The sequence below is a fragment of the Botrytis fragariae genome, assembly GCF_013461495.1.
Source record: "Botrytis fragariae strain BVB16 chromosome Unknown tig00000050, whole genome shotgun sequence".
NCBI classification, from domain to species: domain Eukaryota; kingdom Fungi; phylum Ascomycota; class Leotiomycetes; order Helotiales; family Sclerotiniaceae; genus Botrytis; species Botrytis fragariae.
The window spans coordinates 191,843-215,184 of NW_023500992.1; the positions used below are offsets into that span (position 1 = coordinate 191,843).

General features: G+C 43.4%; 10 protein-coding genes across 10 annotated transcripts; 7 read left to right on the forward strand and 3 right to left on the reverse strand.

Moving 5' to 3' along the window:
- Positions 1 to 1,327: 1,327 nt before the first annotated feature.
- Positions 1,328 to 4,338, forward strand: Bfra_004082 (uncharacterized protein; the record flags this gene model as incomplete). The annotated part of the gene is made up of 6 exons (XM_037334487.1): positions 1,328 to 1,525; positions 1,601 to 1,658; positions 1,715 to 1,730; positions 1,778 to 2,067; positions 2,123 to 2,190; positions 2,239 to 4,338. The coding sequence occupies 6 exons, from the start codon at positions 1,328 to 1,330 to the stop codon at positions 4,336 to 4,338; spliced, it is 2,730 nt and encodes a 909-aa protein (XP_037193021.1).
- Positions 4,339 to 4,600: 262 nt separating this feature from the next.
- Positions 4,601 to 4,893, forward strand: Bfra_004083 (uncharacterized protein; the record flags this gene model as incomplete). The annotated part of the gene is made up of 2 exons (XM_037334488.1): positions 4,601 to 4,738; positions 4,780 to 4,893. 2 exons carry the CDS (start codon positions 4,601 to 4,603, stop codon positions 4,891 to 4,893), a joined length of 252 nt encoding a protein of 83 aa, XP_037193022.1.
- A 1,040-nt stretch (positions 4,894 to 5,933) lies between these two features.
- On the forward strand, positions 5,934 to 6,288 carry Bfra_004084 (uncharacterized protein; the record flags this gene model as incomplete). The annotated part of the gene is made up of 4 exons (XM_037334489.1): positions 5,934 to 5,975; positions 5,997 to 6,023; positions 6,078 to 6,145; positions 6,168 to 6,288. 4 exons carry the CDS (start codon positions 5,934 to 5,936, stop codon positions 6,286 to 6,288), a joined length of 258 nt encoding a protein of 85 aa, XP_037193023.1.
- A 110-nt stretch (positions 6,289 to 6,398) lies between these two features.
- Positions 6,399 to 7,167, forward strand: Bfra_004085 (uncharacterized protein; the record flags this gene model as incomplete). Its single annotated transcript, XM_037334490.1, has 4 exons — positions 6,399 to 6,567; positions 6,605 to 6,738; positions 6,888 to 7,060; positions 7,137 to 7,167. 4 exons carry the CDS (start codon positions 6,399 to 6,401, stop codon positions 7,165 to 7,167), a joined length of 507 nt encoding a protein of 168 aa, XP_037193024.1.
- Positions 7,168 to 8,476: 1,309 nt separating this feature from the next.
- Positions 8,477 to 9,605, forward strand: Bfra_004086 (putative krueppel c2h2-type zinc finger protein; the record flags this gene model as incomplete). Its single annotated transcript, XM_037334491.1, has 2 exons — positions 8,477 to 8,723; positions 8,776 to 9,605. The coding sequence occupies 2 exons, from the start codon at positions 8,477 to 8,479 to the stop codon at positions 9,603 to 9,605; spliced, it is 1,077 nt and encodes a 358-aa protein (XP_037193025.1).
- Positions 9,606 to 11,463: 1,858 nt separating this feature from the next.
- Positions 11,464 to 13,298, reverse strand: Bfra_004087 (putative major facilitator superfamily transporter protein; the record flags this gene model as incomplete). Its single annotated transcript, XM_037334492.1, is given in 5 exon segments — positions 11,464 to 11,774; positions 11,811 to 12,523; positions 12,588 to 12,601; positions 12,618 to 13,149; positions 13,273 to 13,298. The coding sequence occupies 5 exon segments, from the start codon at positions 13,296 to 13,298 to the stop codon at positions 11,464 to 11,466; spliced, it is 1,596 nt and encodes a 531-aa protein (XP_037193026.1).
- A 2,895-nt stretch (positions 13,299 to 16,193) lies between these two features.
- On the forward strand, positions 16,194 to 17,215 carry Bfra_004088ia (putative cytochrome p450 protein; the record flags this gene model as incomplete). The annotated part of the gene is made up of 3 exons (XM_037334493.1): positions 16,194 to 16,451; positions 16,504 to 16,628; positions 16,681 to 17,215. 3 exons carry the CDS (start codon positions 16,194 to 16,196, stop codon positions 17,213 to 17,215), a joined length of 918 nt encoding a protein of 305 aa, XP_037193027.1.
- A 1,263-nt stretch (positions 17,216 to 18,478) lies between these two features.
- Positions 18,479 to 18,724, reverse strand: Bfra_004089 (uncharacterized protein; the record flags this gene model as incomplete). The annotated part of the gene is made up of 1 exon (XM_037334494.1): positions 18,479 to 18,724. One exon carries the CDS (start codon positions 18,722 to 18,724, stop codon positions 18,479 to 18,481), a length of 246 nt encoding a protein of 81 aa, XP_037193028.1.
- A 1,264-nt stretch (positions 18,725 to 19,988) lies between these two features.
- On the forward strand, positions 19,989 to 20,974 carry Bfra_004090 (putative tat pathway signal sequence protein; the record flags this gene model as incomplete). Its single annotated transcript, XM_037334495.1, has 3 exons — positions 19,989 to 20,247; positions 20,311 to 20,673; positions 20,733 to 20,974. 3 exons carry the CDS (start codon positions 19,989 to 19,991, stop codon positions 20,972 to 20,974), a joined length of 864 nt encoding a protein of 287 aa, XP_037193029.1.
- A 497-nt stretch (positions 20,975 to 21,471) lies between these two features.
- On the reverse strand, positions 21,472 to 23,115 carry Bfra_004091 (putative mfs sugar transporter protein; the record flags this gene model as incomplete). The annotated part of the gene is made up of 1 exon (XM_037334496.1): positions 21,472 to 23,115. The coding sequence occupies one exon, from the start codon at positions 23,113 to 23,115 to the stop codon at positions 21,472 to 21,474; it is 1,644 nt and encodes a 547-aa protein (XP_037193030.1).
- Positions 23,116 to 23,342: the final 227 nt, after the last annotated feature.

The following is a 23,342-nucleotide window of genomic DNA, read 5'->3' on the forward strand; positions in this document are numbered from 1 at the left end:
GCAACCTTATGGCATGGGTGGTGGTTTCATGACCTTTAAACGCTCCACGGCTATGTAATCAGCATCACATTTACCAGTGAGATAGTGCTTCGTCAAATGCAAGAAGATTTGTGATCTTCCAGAATTACAGACCACCATAGAGTCGGTGATGATACGGCTGAAGTCCTTGAACATTTACCTCTAAATGTTCATCCTTCATAAAGGGTTTAGAATCCATGCAGCTTAGGAAGAGTGAAAATTCTTTGCGATATCCAGAATTCAAGTTGGCTTTGTTGTTTCAGATCATATTCGTGCAGTGCGACCTCCCAAATTTCTACTTGTATTTTAAAGAATCATTCTCAAACAGTTTATCACATATCCGAAAGTAAGTTCCGCTCCAGTAATCGAGCGATGAATGTTTATGCTGTTGATTCAATGCTAACTATTCGGACAGTAAATATTTTCCTTCGAGTGGTCGTTCATTGCTGCTATGGTCAACAGTGTCTGGCTTACGGCAACGTGGATTCTCTGCTTCGATTGCGATATGAACAGTGAACTGGGCAGGAAATGGAGACATTTTAATGTGTTGTGAGCTGCCGCGGACATTTCAGAGGCAATAAGACAAGAACTTGGACCAAACATATGCAAGTATGGCATGCAATAAAATATTACGCGAGGCTGTATGAAATCGGCGGTCTTGGACATCTAGGCTTATCCCCAGATTTGTCTACGAAGGTAAGATTTCCTTGGGATGCGCAATGTGTTAGAGGGCCATAGCCGAGTAGGCTTTGAATTTTAGGGTTCAATATGACAGCATTTTGTTGTTTGACTTTCTGCACCTTCCATCAAAATTCTGGATTCAGGAAGGCACCTTCATTTTGATGTGGGTTGTCTCACAAGAAGCACACGCGGTAGAGAAGGCAAGAGCAGGGGAACAATCCTCCTTGCTCTTGTTTTCTTGTAACAATTTAGGAGATGTTTATACCTTAAAGAAAACAGTATACTTCATCCATACATCAGTGCTTTCAAAATTCACCAGTCTCTCCTTATTTATAGGACACTTATTCTTTATAGTTTTGTCGTTGTACATTTTGAGTCTACACGTCAGATTTTGCTTGAAGGCCTAGAAGAAGGAGGTCCTCAACGCGAATTCCTCTCCGCTAAGTAGAACTAGCATACCAATAGATTTTGCCAACATCGTGGTTCTCACTCCAGCAGATTCTAGAACTTTTTGGTGACCACCATTCGAGCTAGCTTTCTCTATTACCACTAATACTCACACAAACTCGAAGATTTCCGAACAACAACCAAGGAGGATTTGAGATCTTCGTCGTTGTTTTCTAGCAACATGGGTAATTTTACAGACCCGGGATCGGTTAATTCACAGGATTCGACGAGTTTCACTTATGCAGAACAAGTTCCCCTCTTCCCGGAATCTGTCCATGGGACCTCTTCGATCGATACGCAAACAGCTCTTCGTGAGATGACGGAGATACGATTTAGTGATGATCAGAGCTACAGAAACTCCGATTCAAAGCTAAAAGAGGTAATCGTCCAATAGCTCAGTAGACTAGGTTGACAGAATTCGGACCTCTAAAAACTAATCCGTGTCAATGCGTAGGTGCTCAATCTCGGAGTATCAACACAATACTCCGGTCTTCCAAAGAGGCCTATAACTCGTACGTATTATTCTCCAAATCCATCCTACATACAAGCTCTAATAAAAGGACCCTAGCCAACCACGATCGAAGGTACTAAGCCATAAACCCAGCGAGAGTGCTTGTTAACGTTCCGTTAGTCTCTCAATCAGTCAAGACCTTCCCATGAAGTCGGTACAATTTCAAAGATTGGATGGCACAGAGTTGGTGCCAAAGGAGGATCAAGAACAAGAATTCCTTACCCGTAGATCTCAATGGACGAATATACAATCGAGGTCCAAGAGAAGAACATTTCTCAAGCGGTCACTTTCTTACAAGAACATGATATTTAAAAACGCGCCAAGAAAGTCACATCTAAAGAGCATTGTGAAAAAAAGTGACTCTGATTCTCGACCTGCGTGTCGCAAGTCCAAAATATACCCTCGCCGTTGTAAGCCTATTGCTCATCAAGTTTATCTGCAACTTGATGTCTAACACCCAGGTAGATTTTCAACCTTCAACAAGCTCGAGCTCGGACATGGTCAACGACAACAATTGGTCTCAAATTCTGGATGTATGTGCTCCTGAAAAAGCCATATGGTGATTGACTGACCTTGATCAGGAATACATCTCGCAAAGGTGTTATGATAAAAATGTCAATCTCAGTACTATTGCTGAATTCACCAGGTGCTGGCCTCCACCTCCCTCTTATGCGAACATCACAGTGGATTTTCACACACCGTTAATCTCTGATCCGAATTCAGACAACAACCACAATATTGACACTGAAAGTGAAACCTCTTCTTCCTTTACAGTATTTGAGATAGAAAATCCTGTATCGGACCGAGGAGCCAGACATCCTAGGAGCTATAATCTTGCAAAGATGCCGAGTACTTATCCAAGATCCCCTCCTGAATATCGGCCAGGTAGTGAACCTATGTTTTCTTTGTCAGAATCAAGAGTGGCTCAATCGCCTCCACAAAGCCAACTCTTTAAAGACGTATCTTCTATGGATGCGTCAAAGTCTCCATCAAATAATGATGTAAACATGGATGACGTAGGTGGTGCACAGTCCGAGGGAGACTCTTCCCCACCAAGACGCCCCAAATACGTTTATAAACCCAGGGACTATTCGTTGCGACCTCGAGAGCCCTGGGAATTTCCAGATCCTTTTCCTCTGACGCCATTACAAGGACTCACTGCTGCTAACCAGCCTGACTCATCGCAGCGCACATTCTCCACAGCCAGAGTTCAAAATGACACCGCAGACGATTTCAGAGCCAGAAGACGTCGACGCAGGCATATAATCGATGAAGAAGACTATTCAGATGAGGATTGGGACGCTCAAGGGGAACCTAGAAAGATTCTCCGTCTGCATTACAAGGAAGTGAAAGACAATGGCGATGAGTGGGAGCCGTTGACTGATGAAAAGGCCAGAGAATTAATGTTAAAAGGAAGAGTCGATAAATATCATAATGTCAAGCTGTCAGACACGACGGGAATTGAACTGTGTAAGCGAAGAGAGCTTGAAATGTATCAGCGAAGGAAGCTTGAAAATGAATCACGGAAGAATCCTTCTTCGTCTTCCTCGGCGCAACATTCAGAGCCTCACAATGGTTCCAGGGCTAATGAAGGCATCGAATCGAACACAGTAGCCATAGGTCTACCTCCAACTCCAAGACCAAAACCAAGTCAAGGACAGCGGGTGCGGGTCAACGGAAAATTAATTACCCACGAAGAAAAGACTGCCAGGGAGAAGTCCAGTCGTGAGCTGGTTGTTGAATTGCGTCATTTACAGCTTGCGTCGATGCATATCATGGAAGTCCTCGGGCAGAATAGGTCGAGCGGTGACAAAACTGTGAGAGAGCAAAAGAAGAGAGAATTACAAGATATTCGGGATGGAGCGGTATCTATGGAAATTCCGGCAACCGAAGATGATCGACAAAGGGCCGCCCGAATCATTTTTGATATAATAGATTCTAACATGCGAGCTATCGCAAATGGATTTGGGCCCGACGATGTGAAAAATTCTTCGCGCTGGTTCTCTCATGATAGGTTTATGAATTATAATCGATTAATATCAGCTCTAGAAACGGAGTCTGATCAGCTAGAAGAACAAATATGTATACTCCCCAGAAGCTCCGAGGGGTACAAAATCATGAAAAGTCGATTGGATTTTCTGCAAACAGAACATGAATATTTGGAAAAGAGGGAGGATTTCTACGTTGATGAGACAAATGACGGTGAGCAATGGTGTAACGATTACGAAAATCATAATCCCCCTTTGATAACGGGAGACCCACGCGTTAATGCCGAATACGGTGCAGCGATAGGAAAATGGAACTCACAGGCTTCACCGCAAACACTGGAGGAAGAGGAAGATGATCTTCAAAAGGCAATAAGAATGTCATTGGGTGAAACTAAACCGGTCGAGCCGGTGAGAGAAGATTCCAAGGGTAAACACAAACAAGTCAGGCCGCGACTTATTCTGACTATGCGCAAAGATAATGAGGGTTCGGCTGCACAAAGGTGCACACCAACCCACCAAAGTACCAAGCTTGCAACGGTTATGTCATCCGAAGCGCATTGGAGAGACAGTACATCACTTGCGCAATTTCAAGATGACTCAATGGATGAGACTGCAGCATTTGAGAAGGCCAAGGCTATGTCGCGTGCACAGTATCGAAATGAGAGTCCGCCACCCGACGACGATGACTATTAGTGCAGCTGAGACGATATAAAGGGAGGAGAAGGAGCTGAGAGTAAAAGAAGGGCGAAAAAACAGGTAGTAAAGGACTTGAAGTTTGTCTCATACGATGATATTAAGGAGGGTACTACCTGGCATGTGCTCAGGAACATTGATATTTGACTCTACAGCGTTAGAATTCCATTTTGGTAGAACTAATAGCTGCCCCATGGTTTGCATGGTTACTCAATTGACGACAAACAAAAGTTTTTCATCAAAGGAGTTTTTAACAACAAAAATGAGGTTATTATGGCAAGGAATGAACGTGGTTGGGTACCGTCAGTTATTTGATCTACATTCCGATGTCGTGGAAGCGAAACGGGACGGGCAGTCGCAAGGGGCTGCGGATAGTTATGCTATGCAGTGCATAGATAGCGTAGAAATGTAATGCAATTCGTTTGGTAAAACATGCACAAGGGTATCGGTACACATTTTATTTACGTGAGAAAAGGTGTGCCCGAAAATTTGGTTCCGCCGGCGCCGGAGCCGAGAGTATTCGGACCCGGTGACTTGGAAAGGCTTGGAGGTTGACCTAGTGGTGGTGTGCAGAACGAAATGCTTGTTTGCCATGTGCGAGAAGGGATTGAGGATGGGATGACAGGGCTAGAATGAATGGGATTTGGAAGATGGATGGGATTTGTTTACTGATCAATCTGATTTGTTGCATATCGGTAAGTTAAAGTTTTTCCAACATTTCTGGGCACGAAGCTTCTAGCAATTGGGGTCTAGCGGCTATGCTTCTTTTCACGCGTATTCAGCTCGTGTTTCGAGTAGGTTCCGTAAGGCTGAGGAATGGAATATGAACGCATGTTTATAAAGTTCAACGTCTTGTCGATCAGGTGCAGAATTCTGATATTGTAGCACGGTCACGTTCCAGGAATTGAAGTTAAACTTTAACACTTCCTTATTCTGTCTCCAGTTAAACCCCATCTTCGGGAAAAGCTGGACGGGAGCGTCAGGACAAAGACCACGAGAGTGCCTGTGTTCGACAGTGGCATTACTTAAATACTAAAAATTCAAAATGATTCGAGATGCATACCCCATTCTTGCCTTGAAGATGTGGGAGCGGAACCTTGATTGGCCGGAACGCATTCCTTCCATTGGAAGTGGTAGGTGTGTGGTATGATTGGAGTTTGTAGGAGAATGGGGTATTGAGGCAGCAAACGAAGGGACAAGAGGTATATAAACTTGGGGGTCCTTCCTCTTAAGCATTTGATGAATTGATAAGTTTTTATTTAGATTCCGACTCCCTGCGGACCGTCAGCAATTGGCATTTTTATTCTGGAATTTGTTTTCGTCACAATGTGTATTTTCGGCACAGCGTTTTAGCGCTCGACTCGTCATGCTGATTTATGGTAGCAAAAGAGGAAGGTCGATGCCCCCAAACTCAATCGATCCATTTTGCATCGCCGGTAACAATTGCCACGCGATTTCTCCTTTAAAATCTTACCTGGAAGCAATCTGGAAGCAATTTACAGTCAGGCAACAAGGGGGTTATTACGGCAGATCATTAAGGCAGACGGCATTGGCGTCCTAACGTAGTGTCGAGTTCAAATCGGAAATCATACGACATGAAGGCGGTTAGAGTTCAGGATGTATACTATGCCCACATAGTATGACATACTATGGAGAAGCTTAACATCAAGTACACTTGGGCGATTGTACGTTAATTGTTTCCGTTTATTCCCATGGTTGATACCAGATCGACGATATAGCCCAGAGGAATCGAATCTTGGGAAATTCATCGGCTGAAATCGCGCTTTGATCCAGAAAAGGAAGTAATGTTAAAGATATCTAAAGATCAGGGCTGTTTTCTCAGTGAAGTTGGAAGGGTCGAGGAAGGCAGCTCGAGGCAGTCAACATCAATCATTAGGCCCCACCGGAATAACATCGGATGTTCGACAAGCTCACGAATTAAATGGCTAAGACAGTGCTAAGATAAGTCGAATCAGGTATCAGCGCTTCGTTCATATATTCCTGTCGATTAGTTTGTACCATTAAGGTTCTCAAAGGCCCAGGTATCGATCCTTCCGTCTATGGCTGTGGTAACACCATGGAAATGGATCTCGTCTTCGGCACGTGGCGTTTTCATGGCTGGTGGGTTAAAGATGCGTATCCGTTGGGAAATTATTGAACTGGGGTCTTACTCGCGCTACAAGGAACAGGGCTTCGAATTGAAAAGCACTGTGCAAACACGACAAGCGCGTAGAATCACAGACATTTGCATGAAACAGAAATAAAGGATTCAGGATGAGGATTACGACTTCCAGATTCAAGATGTTCAAAAGGATTGATGTGCAAAGATACAGCGTTTACACATGGCAGACATGGTCATTGCATGGTGATATCACATCTTATCACACACATGCATTCCAGGTGTTATTATGACCTCAAACGACGGTGAGCATTAGCTTCCACCCTAATCCTTATGACGATATCACGGAATAATATCAAAGGAAGGAAAAGGACGGGACATCCGTTCATGTGACCGGTTCAAAAACAACGCTACTGTACGATATTAGTAGTCTTGGGGGTGGACTTTCTTACATCGAAGAAAGTGGACATCGTCGGATATGACTCCCATTCCGGGCTATTGTTTACCGAAGTCCTTATATCTTTCGCTGGGATATCGCCATAAATTACCAAAGGCCAAGCCCATGGAGATTGGAATTGTGAAGATCTTCAACTTCTTGGAATTGTACGTACAGAGAGTCGATTTCTACTATAACTTATGGACCCCAACGAAAATTCCCATATTTTTTCTAGCCCTCCAGCCTCACGAACCTCAAGGCAGCTATTTTATGATATTTAGGGTGAAAGCTAAACTGCATTGGCAAGTCATGTAGTCGGTTAGATACCCAGTTCTAGCAAACCCTTGACTCTATGGTTCCAGAGCTACAATAAGCGATGTCGTTAGCATCGCCAACGGCGGCACTTGATGGCCGCCGTATTTTCCATATCAAGCTAGGTAAGCAAAACTTATGGGGATTGATCTTGATTGATTGGCGTGAATCACCGAAACGCTGTGAGGGATTCGAGTAGCGTGGGAATGTTTACAGGGTGACAAGTGGTCAGATATCTGCGATAAGAATTTTCGAGCTCATGCCCCAAATGCTTAGTAAATACATCAACAGAGAAAATATCGATAAGGAAGGCAATTGGCAAATACCTAGGTAAAAAACACCAACACAGAAAATCAATGGATGCAGCGGCGAGCGATAAATATATACAAACATGGGTTTGCGTGGAGGGGTAACCTGGCGCCCTTTGATTTGAGAATGGTTGATGGGAATTGTGGGGATGCTGGTATACCATGTGCTTTGGGAACCAATTGTAACATCAAAGAGAAACCGTTTAACAAACATGATTGGTGGTATTTGCAAGGGAACGGCTGAGAACTACGAGGGTACTTTGTACGCATGATGCACCGGTGCCGATTCCTGATAGGTGATGGGTGTTAACGGAACAGACAACCGCACTTGCATTTGTAGAACCCGTGGTTGGAGAATCAGATAGAATAAACATGGTTAATGCCCGATTAATTTTTGTGCGGTATCGTCGCTATGGAAATGTTGGATATGGGGAATGAAGCCGAATGAGGTTCAAATTTCTATTCTCGTCGTGGCTAAATGCCTATCACACAAGACATGAAATTCCAAAGGATTTGTGAACGGATTTCCTACTCAACTAGGTAGCTTTACCCATTGACAGGTCGGGGTTTAGTATGTCAATTTGTCGAATTCGCAATTGACTAGTCTGACCTAACACCCTGTCAGTAGTGGCAGTGGAAATCTTGAGTAAACTAGTTGTGGAGAGCCCTGGAGGAACCATGTATTATCATGTACGTATGTGCACCATGCCCGATAACCGGTGTTTGAGTGGGTAAAACTTGGGAGTGTTAAATAAATGGAAATTGGGCCAGTGGTTAGATAGGATGATTGTCAGTGGAGTGGAAATTATTCCGTGACTAGATATATACCTTAGTGCTGGACCCCTCTTTTCCCCGTTCTTCGATATTCATTATATAGTCTGAACTCAATTACCAGTATTGGAATTAGGATAACAGTCAAAGCTTGAACTTCACTCTTACCATATCACTATCGTCGACATCAACATGTCTTCACTCACAAATTCATCATCATCCTCTCGCACATCTTCAATAAGTTCAACATCGAGTTCGAAAAGTTTGAACGACAGTACAAATGCAGGTCTTGGGAAGAAGAAGTTTTGCTGTAGTTTCGCGGGGTGCGGAAAGTCGTTTTCAAGGAGTGAACATTTACACCGTCATGCGTTAAATCACAAGGATGGAAATCATACCTGTTTGCGATGCCGTGCGCATTTTCGACGTCGAGATCTTCTTGGTAGGTGACATTATTTTGCTCCTCAAAAATCTTATTCTAACATGTCATGTAGACAGACATATGAATCGTCACAAGGAGAAGGATGATGAAGCTGGTGGTGAGGGACTAGGTGTATTGGCTACCAGAAAAAGACTCTGGAGAGACGCAGACGGAAACATTGTTGCTACAAGAAGACCATCATATGTGCAAGAAGGCACCAAACGCAGACAAACAGCCACGAGAGCAGACAGAAAGATGAAAGTCAGCATTCAATCAGATTCTCAAGACCAAGTCGGCAGTCACCAATTACTATCTCCACCAATGAACACACCCACTATCAGATCAAGGTCGCCATCTGCAATTGTGGTGGATAACGGAAGATCATATCCGGAAGCTGAAGGCCATCAGAGATTCGAATCACATCACACTGTTCCATGGAATGGTATGACTGCATCAATACCATCACCTCCAACCTCAGAATCCAGTATTCACTCAGCAGGCCAATCTCCAGCGCCTGAACTCGGTGATCTTGATGGACTCTACGAAGAAACCACATGGCCCGCCATTCCAAATGGTTTACCCCAAGCTCCTTCCCTCAATCGCCAACTTCCTGAGCCTACCGAATACAACATGGGACCTTCGCATCATTGGGGCTCGCAACCCTTCCAAACGTTCATGGGGGCAATGCCGGAGGTTCCTGGGAGCTACGATGATATTTTCAAGCCAGATCCAGGAATGTATGAGTGGCAGATGCCGCAATGGAATAATCAGATGCTGATGTCAAGAGTGAGAGAGGAAAAGCCTGGGTACGAGGCGCAAGAAGAGCCAAAGAGGGAATGGGGTTATTCATATTCTGCGCAAGGGGGCAATTTTCATAGGACCTATGGTGTTGGAAGATGTTGAGATGGGAAATGAAATCATGAATAAATGAATCAATGGTTATGATTATCGATCTGGTTCTGTTTGAATATTACTGTGATATTAGCGGTTGATACCATGGAAGTTTTGATAGTTTTTTAGCAATTAAAGACATTAGCTGTTGCTGCTCTCAATTTAGCGTTTGTTCCATTGGCAAACCCCGGAAGGACAATTTTGTGCGATTTGTGATTCTCGAGGTTTGATATCATCAACATAATCATTCTGAAGATCACTCCCAAAGCATCAGTATAGGAGATATGAGTGCACCGTAATCAAGACTTTTCATTCAGTTCATCTAGGGAATACTAGCGAAAGGTGTCACGGCGACATTGTGCACAGTCCGGAGCCAAGGTCTGAGGGCAGTTTTCCCAAGATTGCCACAGGCCAAAAACAAGACACCGAGCACATGGATGAAAGCACCACTCACGATCCCCGTAACTCGTCCGTAACAATCCCTTTTAGTAGCCTGCCTTGTCTGGGAACACGGGATGTCCATTGACATACCATACATGTACCCGCCCGATATCTGCCTGCTATCATTGGCTCCAAGGGCATGATCCCGTCCAGGTGTTTTTTGCCTGATGTTACACAGACAAGCTGCAACCGCTGGCTTTCAACTATGAATAGTTGAATCCTTCACCCCTTAGCACGTTGTCGATGACTTTAGATGCATGGATAGCTTGATTCCTCGACCCAGAAATGTGGAACCTCCGATATCATCCTTGTTCAATATACACATGCTACATCATAAACCTAGATCCATGTTTATGGAATTTTTGAGAAGACTGTTCTGTGGACCTGACGTTGGGGAAATGAGGAAGATGAACTGATAACGATTTTGGCCATACATTAGCGAGTCCGAAGAATTGTTTGGGATGAAAACCCTGTACCATTTCCAATATCAAAAAGCGCTCGAGCGAATTTCATTTCAATCAAACGCGTCTTAAAATAAAATATCAATACTAATTAGTAAACCCCTTAATAAATAGAGATGCAAGGTAAAAGAATCTAGATATCTGAACAATCGAAATCGAGTCCCTAGGAAATCACATAAGGTTCAAGGCATATTCATTTCGGCCATCAAACAAATGCATGGCGATCTATCTTCGTCGCCTACACACTAAAGACTTCCATTGGGGTTTAGTCTATACGAACTATCGTATCAGACGCGTCGAGCCCTAATCATGCTATAGTAAGCCTATATCAGCATACAATTCTGAATTTTGCAATACGTCCGTAAGATGGAATATTGAGAAAGAAAAAAACTTACGCATGATTGGAGGATTTCCAAGTTTTGTAAGCAGGAGATGTCTCCTTCCAAAAGGACGCGAGCCTCATGTTTAACTGGCTATACAACGGTTAAACCATCGACCAACCTCTTCCGTATATGCAGCAAACGATGAGTTTGTGCGATAATTTCTTTCCTGGACTCGCTGGGGTACCCACTAGGATACTTCACACTGCGACCCTAACCCCAGTAAAGTCATGATCACACGCTTAGGCTCCGGGGAAATGGTGGAGACTCGAGCATGAAAGCTTATACCACTTAGAGGTTCACCGCCTGTTTGAGGAAGGTTATCATCGGATGTCCCACAAGATGTTAACGGAGCATAATGAAGAATGTAGTTGACATAAGAATGGAGAAATCTTCCATTTGAAAATTGAAAGATAAAAGTGACGCGACGCTGCAGTGTAACATAACACGTGCTTACTACCTACTGAACAGCGAGATAATCCCGCCGCTGTGCGCAGCTGATGCCTCACGTGATCTTTTCGACACCGTCACTTCTCTAGAATTTTGTGCAACAATAGATCAATCTAAATACAAAGTGATTCACTATTCTCAAATATCAGCCTGAGACTGCTCCCTTTGTTTCTCCCTCAAATCTCTCCACTCCAAGGGAATTGCACAAATCAAGACCAGCACGGACATCGGTACTGCCATTATGAAGACATTTTGAAGTGCACTGTTGTACAGCGTTAATAATGGCTGAAGCTGAATGTTGACTCCCGCGAATTGAGGGTCATGGAATCCCACTAAGAGCTTATTTCTAAGAATACTACTCTCCACCGAAACAAAAATTGCGCCAGAAAGGTTCTGCGAGAAGAGAATTAAGGCTGTACCAATAAGCACTTCCTCTGTTATAAGAGTGGCTTATATCGCGAGGAAATATTGCTGAATCGCCATACCAGCCTTTGCTGTACCTAAAATCTCGAAGCCAACCCATCTTGCTGTTGGTGTATATTCATGCAGTGTGTACAAAAGCCCAACTCCGACTGAAGCAATTATAGAACCTGCAAGAGATGGTATATTGAGATATCCCGACTTTTTCACCATGATCGCGCCGCAAATTGCGGCAACAAAGCTGCTAGCGACGTAAGGAATTGTATCAATGCCAGACCTGAGGGGCGACGCGTTCTTAATTGCTTGAAACCAATAAGGAAGGTAATGTGTATACACAAGGACGGCTCCTGACTGGAAGAATGATGAAGCAATGGCGGCGAAAACATTCCGCTGCGTTATCATACGTAGAGGAAGTAGTGCCTCTGTACCATAGTACCATTGCCAAATCAAGAACAAGATCGAAACCACACCAAAGCCAACTACCAGCCCGATGATCCTCGAACTACTCCAGGGCATAGAGAACCCTCCCCATTGCAAAGCCAATAATAACATGATCACGGCAGCCATGGTCAGAATATTTACAACGAGATCCAGATGTAGTAGTCTTTTTTTAAGTTGTTCGCACGCTCTAAGCGACTTCTTCGGATGGAAAAAGCACAGTAATGCTACAAGAGTCACAGCTCCCACGGGAAGGTTGAAGCAGAAACACCATCTCCACGATACACGACTAATCAATGTACCGCCAATGATGGGCCCGCAAACAAAGCCGATTCCGAATCTAGCACATCAGATACAAGTGGGCAACTTGTCACAACCTTTGTTGGTTGAGGAAGGAAAAGCACGCAAATCGAACCAACTTAACCGATTCAAACGGGTCTCTTCTTCAATGGAGCGCCCAACGAAATTATGTTGAGATTTCCTGCTATAATTCCAGCTTCCCCAACACCAGAAATTGCCCGACCAACGATAAGGGCTGTAGAGTTTCGTTCAACTCCGCATAAAAGACTCCCAAATTCGAAAACCCTGAGAGATAGCAGGTAAGCGTTTCGAATATTGAAGTGAGTGTACACTCTGCCAAAAAGCGGTTGGAAGGCGCACGCGGTTAGCAGGTAAGCGGAACCATACCATCCCACATCTTCTGGTGAGCCGAAGTGTTCAGTGATCTGAGGGATAACTGTTGCGACAATCGATCGACCAAGTGCCACTATAAAAGCAGCCAGACAAACGCCAGGGAGAAGAAGAGCAAAACCAAGAGGTCCTGGATACCTAGATTCTACATCTTCGATTGGTCCACTATTGGGTGAGTTGTTATCGTGATAGTTATTTTTGCTTTCAATGCCCTCGTCAAGAGATGTTTTTTCATGGATAGAATTGTCCCTCATCATCGCTTCAAAAAGTGGATCACTAAAAGGAAAGTGAATGTGTGTAGTTTGAAGAACTGGTTTTTTTGGAATGAGACATTGGGGAGAACTCCAATTCGTAATGCGAGCTCATTAAGTCCGATGTATTTCAGCGGCGTTGACTCACATGCTTGTAAGGATAGGTGTTGCCATTATATCAGGGATGCAACCCTCAACCTGCGCACTTCTGTGTCTCGAGCCATTACAACCTTGCATGTATCGGTTCCTCTTCAAGCGAGGCCGTTAAAGATCACCGCATGCATGCATGCCAGCAGTATCACATTAATTGCGACGCAGAACTTTACATGGCAAGTACCAATTTCGCGAACACGAATTCGATCCCCAAAATTTTTGGATGTGATTATGAAATAAATGGCTACTCTACTGCAGTGTGTCCCTTTCGCGTGTACCACACACATCCTTAATTGGGATTGAATTTGATAAGCTTTCTTCGTTATGAGTTTATTGCATGAGATACTATGCATGATAATTGTTTCAATACTGTAATAGGAAAGTCAGAATCGCTGTGCATCTACCACAATTTTGATCTGACTAATATAAAATTAACAGCTTGCTTCATTGAGGTACTACCAATAGTATTGTGTAGAGAATCGGCTCGTAGATTCTTACACATCACAGAACCTTTGACGTCTTTAATCTGTCAAACAGACTCGAGAACATGCTATCTGAAGTTTTGTAGACCACTTCGATATATCTGCTTGATGCCGAATCCTCCTTTTTTCAATTTACATCGGCCCGCATTATACCTATATGCTGCTTTGTGGGAACCCTATGGTGTGTTTGGCGAGTGTGGGTATTTTCTCTCGCTCCAATATTCTGGCCAGACGAACCTCATATGCTACCTTATTCTCTCCCGATAATAGGTCAGTTCACCTACAGTCACTGAGGTTATATGGGCGCTGACTTGTACCAGGACATACGATGTCGTTCCTTGGAAACCCAGAAGAAACTCTCAATCGTGCAACGTAAGTGCAACCTCTGATAGTCAGTCGATTAGTCCCTTAGCTTTCCAAGGAAATGTTTTCAAGGAACTGCACCTTTTGCTCTCATGATCGGAGGTTCCAAATTCGTTATTATTCATGATCCGGAACATGCTATGGCAGTATGGAGAGACACGAAAGCTTTGACATTCGACTACTTTATAAAAACTTCTTTCAAAGGAATCAGCGTCCCAGAAAAATCTTTTCATTTCATGTTTCTGGAATATTCAGCAAATTTCTTTTGTTGTCAAAAGGACGCCTCATCCCATTTCATCTGTGATAACCCCAAAAGGAAAAGTTATATCGATGTTCAAGAAGATTGGATCCGGGAGCAGCTGGCCCCGGGGCCACGAATGCATAAAATAGCGGGAACCCTCCTCTGTCATATTGAGGAAATGTTACAAGCTCCGCCCTGTTCATCAAAAAAGATATTTCATCTCGGGTCTAAGGGCGAAGTTGTAAGCCTCTACAATTGGGGTCGTTACACGTTAGTTGAAGCAGGTACAAAAGCATTTCTTGGAAAGGAAATCTTCAGCATTGATGCAAACTTCGTTCAACATTACATTGATTGGGAGACAACAAGATGGAAAGTTGCGCATCAACACCCGGAGTTTTTTTCTCGAGATATGATAAAGTCACGACAGATTCTAATGGAGACTTTCGCTAAGTACTATGCTTTAAGCCCTGCTGAGCGACCCAACATCAGTTGGCTATTCGAAAGAATGCAATCTGAACAGCAAAAACTTGGGCTTAAACTCAACGAGGCAGCATCTATTAGTATCATTATGCTTTGGGGGTAAATCTCCTATTATCTGGTTCACTCGCATTTGAATCTGACAGGCTTCTAGTGTTCATCCCAATACATTTCGAATCCTTTTTTGGACACTCACGCACATACTCAGCGATCCTGCTCTCAAAAGTGCAGTAGTAAAGGAGATATCGCAAGATAGCCTTGCAGACCACTCGTTTTCCATCGACCGGTTGATGAACAATTGTCCAACACTTACTGCTGTATGGAATGGATCTCTGCGTCTCTACAACGTCGCGGCTGTAATACGCTGTGCAGAAAAGCGTACCGTCATTGGTTCGGAGACTATTCATCCTGGCGATCGCATTCTTGGGCCCTTTCGCCTCATGCACTCATCCAAGGAAAACTTTGGATTAGACGCCCTGTGCTTCAGCGCTGATAGATGGTTGAAAGACAGAAGCTTGACAGAAAAAAAGGGTTATTATCCTTTTGGAGGCGGACATACACGCTGTCCCGGTCGAATAATTGCAAAGCAAGAAGTTTTCTTTTTCGTAGCAACGGTCCTTATGAAATTTGACATTAATTCTGTAGGAGAAAAGGAGATCGGCGGTGATCAGTGGAAAGTGCCTGGAATCCCCAAAAACCCGGCGCTGACTGCCATGGATCCAGATTGTGATTTCCTGGTTAGAGTCGCACAAAAATGAATCCAGTCTTATAAGAGTCCTGTTAGTAGAGATTAGAGGGCTGGAAATGCCAAATTAATTAGTTCTCGCACATTTGCATATTCACAATTTGCCAGTCTCAACAACTTTAAGGATTGAAAAGCACACATTGCTGCAATGGAATGAAAAACCTGGCATAAAAATTCTAAGTCAAGAGACAATGCTTTAAAACTACCTATAAAAGTTTGTGATCATAGTTATGTATGTTCAACTTAGCCTGGAAGTCCCGAACCATCTTCTCCTCAGTGATCCAGATATAATCAGGAGAATCCTCGGCAAAAACACAAACTACACACGCGGACCATGGTATGATGCGCTGAACATCGACCCGCACCGAGCAAATTTAATTACGGAGAGGAACGAATGTAAGCATCGTGTCTTACGGCATCAGATGAAAGCAGGTGTAAGTCGTGCACTCTCGTCTTACTGCTCATGAGGTATGTCTAATATTCTGTGAGAAGTATGGAGGAAATGATATCACGAGCCTAGAGCCAAATTGGACAAACGCGTTAGAGAATGGATCTCATGTATTGGCAATCATGCAATTTCCAGTGACTTCAATACCAAAAAGTTCGACATGGCTCGTAGCATTCGGTATCTTACCACAGATATAATTTCTCATTTATGTTTTGGACACCCGTTCGGCTTCGTCAAATCACATACAGATGTTTATGGCTTCATATACACTCTCGAATCTCGGTTATCGATCGTTGAGAACTTCTCTGTGATTGTTGAATTGAACAGAATGCTTGGGCGGATTTCATATATCCCGTGTATCAAACGCTTTCTTCTCCTCCAACCCACCGACACATATGGGCTTGGAAAGATCATTGGGGTCTGTTTTCTCACCACAGCTTTCACATGATAAAAGCTAAGTGATTTCACAGATCTCCTGGAGAGTTGTAGAAGAACTGTTTACTCCAAATACTCCAATCAAGAAGGATATACTTGGCTCATTCCTCAAGCATGGCATCTCTCGGGAGCAAGCTGAGTCGGGGATCACTATTTCACTGTAAAAAGCAACTATTTAACCACGAGAACCTACTAACGTGATTTCACCACAGTTTTGCTAGGTCAGATACAACTTCAAGCTCGCTCCGCGGGACACTACTGCATGTTGCCACTTTTCCGCGTGTTTATACGCGTCTGAGAGAAGAATTGTCCGGTGCATCTATGGCTAACGCAATTTCCACCCCGATAACTAATCAAGAAGCCACGACACTTCCATATCTTCAAGCATGTATCAGAGAAGGGCTACGCATATTTTCGCCTATCACTTTGTTTCGCGAAAGGGTCGTTCATCATAATGGAGATACAATTCTGGGCCACTTTGTGCCGGCTAATACCAACGTTGGTATCAACATGACAGGCATGCTACTCGATGACGTCTTTGGACTAGATCCCGATATGTTCCATCCTGAGCGATGGTTCGAGAAGGAGATTTCGAAATTGCGAAAGATGGAGCAGGTCCAGGACTTAGTATTTGGCTATGGCGGCACACGTTGCCTGAAAGTCCGCATCGCAAATATGACGTTGAATAAAGCAATCGTCGAGGTCCGGTCCATTGTTATCAAATCCGCTATTTTACATAGAAGCTGACCAAAACCATTCAGATAATACGAAATTATGACATCGCGATTACAAATCCTACAAACCCATGGAAAAGCCGCTGCCATGGCATTTTTTTCCAGCAGGACTTCTGGTTGAGGATTACGCGGCGCTAAATGTGAGCCGCATGTGAGACTCATGCTCATCGCGTCGGTCAGCATCTCAATTGGAAATACTCATCAAATTAGTAGTTCCTGTTTTCTGTTAGAGTGAAGATGGGCGTTGATTACGACGAGCATTGGCATAGTTGCGACTTGTAGCAGACCTTTGAAAATATATGTGGTCTTTAGTTTGGTCTCCATAGCTCAATTACACTCATAGTTGAACTTTCTTGTTCCCATCATTCCTCTGAATAGTGAGACTTTGAGCGGAGATATATTTTATTCCCCATAAGACTATTGAAAAATTGATATCATGAATATGTTCTTACAGAACAGAACACATTATTTTCAATTCTATGCAGGGTAAAAGTTGTGCTCTTATTACGATAAATCTCTTGATTATAAATGAATAGTAGACAATCAACTTGACAAGATGGCAAAGGAGTTTTTTTGACAGAACAAATTTGATTGATTTTTGAGGAATTGTTGCTTGTTTGAAGAGGGTAGTGGCTAAAATGGAGTCGATAATCGCCAAAGGTACATAGTGGAGAGTTTATTACGGTATTCAAGTACTTCAATTGATATCTCGATGCTATGGCTGCGGTAGAATGCTATAAATGCCTTGTAAGCTGGTTATGGGAGGAAGGGGTCCGCTTTTGATGACGCGGTTCGGCCAGCACTAGAAAATCAAGAAGTATCAATGTAAAGCATGGAACTGGGAACCTAAGATCTCTGGACAGCCCATATAAACCTCAAAACCTCAAAATTGGTTTGGGAGACAGCACAAAGTGTTTAGAAATACTCTTAAAGGTACATTGAGCTGTAGAATCGAGATTTCCGGTCCGAAAATCTCGTATCGAAGGTTTTGAATGCCAACTAAATTCCATTCTAGAATTCTACAGTTTATGATGTTTCATAATGCCCAACAAACTCGAGAATTTAGTACATCATCATTATCACCCTTAAATGAATGAAATAAATTGATACCCCCAAGCTACCCAACGAACCCCCCGCCTCCAAATGAAAGTGCACCTCCGAACGAAAGAAAGTCCTGGCCAAGAGATGACAGTTCAAGACCCACAGGGATCCTACCACGAGTTAGTCTTGATGCAAAGTTTCGTCTGATTATAACTCACCTTCTACCTCCGTAGTACTACTTCTTAGCTCTCTTCTTGTAACTTTCGTAACTTCCATACACTCCATAGTTACCATATTCTCCGTACGCACCATAAGGATTAGCCGCCGTGGAAGTTGTGACAGTCGCCGTAATAGCACTTGAAGACGTTGTGCTTGAGGTCGAAGTCAAAGTCCCAGTACCACTTGCACTAGCATCTAAAGCACCGGCCATCACGCCAGCAGCCATGTCCAGCGCCAATGCAAATTCATGGAGGAACTTCATGGTATGAGTATACTGGGGATTCGAGAGAGTAAGTATGGAAATTTGGACGCGAAGGTGGTTTGAGAAGGATCGGATGGGAGGGATGAGATGGGAGGGACGATGGTGATGGAATTTGACGAGAATATATATAGACCCAGAGAAAGAGGATGATGATGATCATGCAGACCATAGACACCAGAATTAGTATGCTGGTGATGAAGTTGGTTCCATCATACATAACGGGAAGAGAGATTGCAGGAGGTTATGTGACTGCCGATGAGGTACAGTTGGCTGAACGATGAGAGTTGAATGTTATATTGGAACGATTTGTTCAGTTATAATTACATATGGGTCGGAAAACGATGAAGTATCATTTAGAATACAGTAGTAGTGATAGATATCGAAATGAACAGTAATGGATACGCCCCTCAGCCAGTTATCATTCGCAGTAGTACATAACGTAAACAGAGTTTAGACAAATTTTATGGACTGAGTATCCCACATGTACGAATCTAAGCAAAAGCATCTGGCATGTGAGGCACTTCCACGTCTTGACAGGAAAATCTATCAGAAGATGTCTTGGTTTTTGATAGCCTTCAGAGCAACCACCACATAAGAATTGTGTAAAGGTGTTCCATCTCATGTTCCATAATACGAAGTGGTACTTTAATACAATGTAGCACTTTAGTACAGATCTAAATTCTGGGCGCACAAGCTAACTGTAAAGTGAGCATATCACCGGTGTCGTGATACAGATTTAAATATTGGATTGCCAAAAATACCACCCCAAGATAGTTCGTCTCCAGGATTATGAAAGAGCAAATGGTTAAAGATGAAGTATCTATAGTTGAAGTTCTCAGGTTCAACATGTCGCGATTGAAGGGGTATAATGAGTAAATAAGATACTGCTTCACAGATGTGGCATAACGACGAAGATCTGAAAAACATCCAGTCCTAATTTTCGATATATAATAGCTTACTCAAGTTGCACAAATGTTTCATACTCTTGAAGACATTGTTTTGGAGAGAAAGAATCACTAAATCAAGCGGTGGAGCAGGCCAATACTGACTTCAGATTATTAGCTTACAATAGATTCAAGCTCATCACCTCAGACATTAGCCATACACTGATGCAGATCAATAATTGTCGAGAAACATCATCCATTTTTCTGAAGTCCCAAGATGCCGTTTCCTCGAAACCATCCTAATACCAAACACCACGTACTTTCATCTTCTTATGAGCAAGTATTCTTCTTTATAATTAGTCGATAATCAAACTTTCAAAATGAGAACCAGGCTCACGGATAAAATTTATGTTTTCGAAGAGATTTCTCGTCAAGCGGGGCCAACAAGTCGGACACCCCTTCTGGCACCCGAATATAGAAGGCAAGAAGTAGAGGAGGAGGAAAGTCTCTGCTCGCAGATTCTCCTAGTCCTGGTCTTTTTCATCTTTTTCATCAGTATCTGCTTGATTGGTTTCTGGATTGGTGGACGTTGGGGTCGCAGCACTGAAAGACTATGCACGGGTCATATCTCACAATATTGTAGGCTCACTGTTCTGCATGGCTGTCTGCCAAAGGAAGTAATAGCTAACAATATTATCATAGCCCCAGCTCTCGAAGACCTGAACCTTTCGTATACCACGACGATTTTCAATGGGTCACTTACACAACCCAATGAGTATCGCCAGGATGCAGGTCAGGAAGTTGATGCGGCCTGGACTGATTTGGGAATTAACTATCGTGACGTCGTCATTCCGGCAACATTGGCAGTGAGGTCCGGAATCACTACTGATCATGTAACAATCAATGAGAAATATGGCGGCGGCTACCTAGCTCATGTTGAAGGTTTAACCCATCTTCATTGTTTGAATCTTCTTCGACAAGGATTGTGGTATAACTATGATTATTATCAAAAGAAAGGAGAAGGCGCTTTCGCAAATGACATTCCAATATTAAAGCTCCACGTTTGTAAGTCAACCATGAGGGAAAAATTCCCTAATAAATACTAACCTTTACGGTTTTGGCAGCCCATTGCCTTGATATTATTCGTCAACAATTGATGTGTACAGTTGACATCGGCGTTATGGGTAAAATCTGGGTTCATCCAGAAGCCCCAGAGGCATACCAGGATTTCAGTACAAAACATGAGTGTCGAGATTTTGATGCTGTGAAAGATTGGGCTGAACAGCGACAAATGCCTGCGGACGTACCGGCCGACTATTTGCAGCAACCAGAGGGAGGGGAGACTGTATATCCGACATATCCATGAGCTACAATGTCAGACCTAGGGGTGCGACTTCATTTGTAGAAAATTTCAGATGTTGAATGTATTGTGTCACGAATGATTTAATGCTGTCCGCAGTGAAGAGATGAAGATCAGGGGGTATTTTGGAATATTCGTTCTCGGGCTCTCCCGTTGATTGTATCATTGTATCAATTTAGTGAAGTTTCGTGATCAATTTATATTAGTCAGCGGAACTTCGAAATGCCAAGCCTTCCATTTGCTCACAACGCGTTCATAACATCTTACCTTGAAAACAAACACTCGTAAAATCACACTCCTGATTCATCATGTCGTCCATTTAATATCAAATAATCTTCATAACTGAATGCTCTACAGGTTCTCACGTTCAGCGTCAATCAGAAATATGGCAAAAGTCCTTGGGAAAATTAATGAATGGGATTCTTATTTATCTTGAAAAAAAAACCTAACACCGACCCCCTCCAGATGAACCACCATAGCATTCTTCCTTATGATGCCTCCTCTCAATACTGAACACCGCTAGATATTCCTTCAGCCTCGAGCCTTTCCTTTTCTCTCTTCGCCTTCTGGATATCAAGAGACATCTTTACTGGTCTGACGCCTGGTGTCTCAAACACAGTATCAATTTCCTCCAAAGTCAATTCAGAGGTCTCTGGGAATACGAAATATGAGAGGACCAGTTGTATGAGATTATACCCAACATACACGACCCAAATCTTGTATCCGATTTTTTGAATGCCAACCGAGATACCGTAATTCTGAACTGTTCCAGCTGCACCCTGCACGAGAGCATACAAACCCATACCTTTCGCTCTCATATCAAGCGATAAAACTTCAACAGGGTAAAGGTTATGCATTGTTGCGATGAGCAAAGAGGAGCAAGTTTGGAACAAGAAAAGCCAGGTCACAACAAGTCCAGCATCCACTTTGCTCTCGGTCAACGTGTATTGCCAGGAGGTTATTGTAGCGGCAGTTTGCAAGAGAATAAAACTGATTAGTCCAGCAAAAATCAAAGTTCTCCTTCGGAATCTATCGACTATAAAGGAACCACAAACAGTAAACACCAAATAAGTCGCATTGAGTCCGAAGTTCATACCCAGCTGCTCGATGGTTCCTGTAATTCCGACAGTGTCTAAAGCAGGTACGAGATACTGCCCAATGATGCCGCCACCGTTCCACTGTTGAAAGATTGAGTACAGCACAAGAACTAACACTCTATACTGTGCTGGTCTACCATGGAACAGCACACGGTAGTCCCACCAAGCATGATTACTTTGTCTTTCATTCTGCAGGGATTCTTCAATCTGATTTGCAACAACGGTAACCAAAGGATGATCCACATTATTGCCTTCTGTGGTGTGCATCTTGGCGATAACCCTCTTGGCCTTTTCCATCTGTCCTCTCATGATGAGATAACGTGGTGATTCTGGTGTTAAGGGGTAGATGAACAAGCACACAATTAATGGAAATAATCCTTCCAGGACCAGAGGAATTCTCCAGCACCAATCTGATTCAATGCGAGCTAATCCTATTAGTCCAGCGTTCATACACAAGCTTCCGACTTGAAAGCAAGCTCCAAATAATCCAACAAGTCGACCTCTGAGATGTGTTGGGGCTACTTCCGCGACGTACTGGGGACTAGACATGAGTGCTGAGCCAAATCCCAGGAAGAAACGGCCGGCCATAAACATTGGCATATTTATCGAAAAAGCTTGCAGAAGAGATGCAACTAGAACAATAAAGTTTCCTGCAAAATTGATGCCTCGTCTTCCAATAATATCAGCAAATGCCATGAATGGAGCGCCACAAATAGTTCCGATAGTCATCAACGCGTTCAAGGTACCATAAGTCACACCGCTTGTGCCAAATCCGAAGTAGGTGTGCCAAGGTTTGAAGGCATTGATTCCAGAAATGACAGCCCAATCGATACCGTATCCAGCGGCACCACAGCCTTGTACGAACATCATTAAGAAGATCCGAAACGACGTCCATGATTTAAATTGCAGCGATTCTTGAGATAATAGGAATAAGTCCTCTTCAGTCAGACGAGCAATAGTGACTTCCTCCACATGTTCTTCGGCATGTTTGAAGTCGCCTAGGCCTTCTGAGACGACTGGCTCCAGCTTGTTATCGTACCTGGGCGACATTGCGTTCCTGGTTCAGATAGTAAACTTCTTCGAGGTAAAGGTCGGATTCACGTGCTCAGGGAATTTTATGAGGACAATTCGAGGGTATTCTTCTTCTTTCTATTTGGAGGCTTTGCTTCAGATAGAAGACCTATCCTTCGAGGTGTTTCTGGTGGGCAACGGGGGTGAGTGGGGAGTGCAAGAGGAAATATGCAAAGACCACCACTCCACAATAATCGTATGATTCC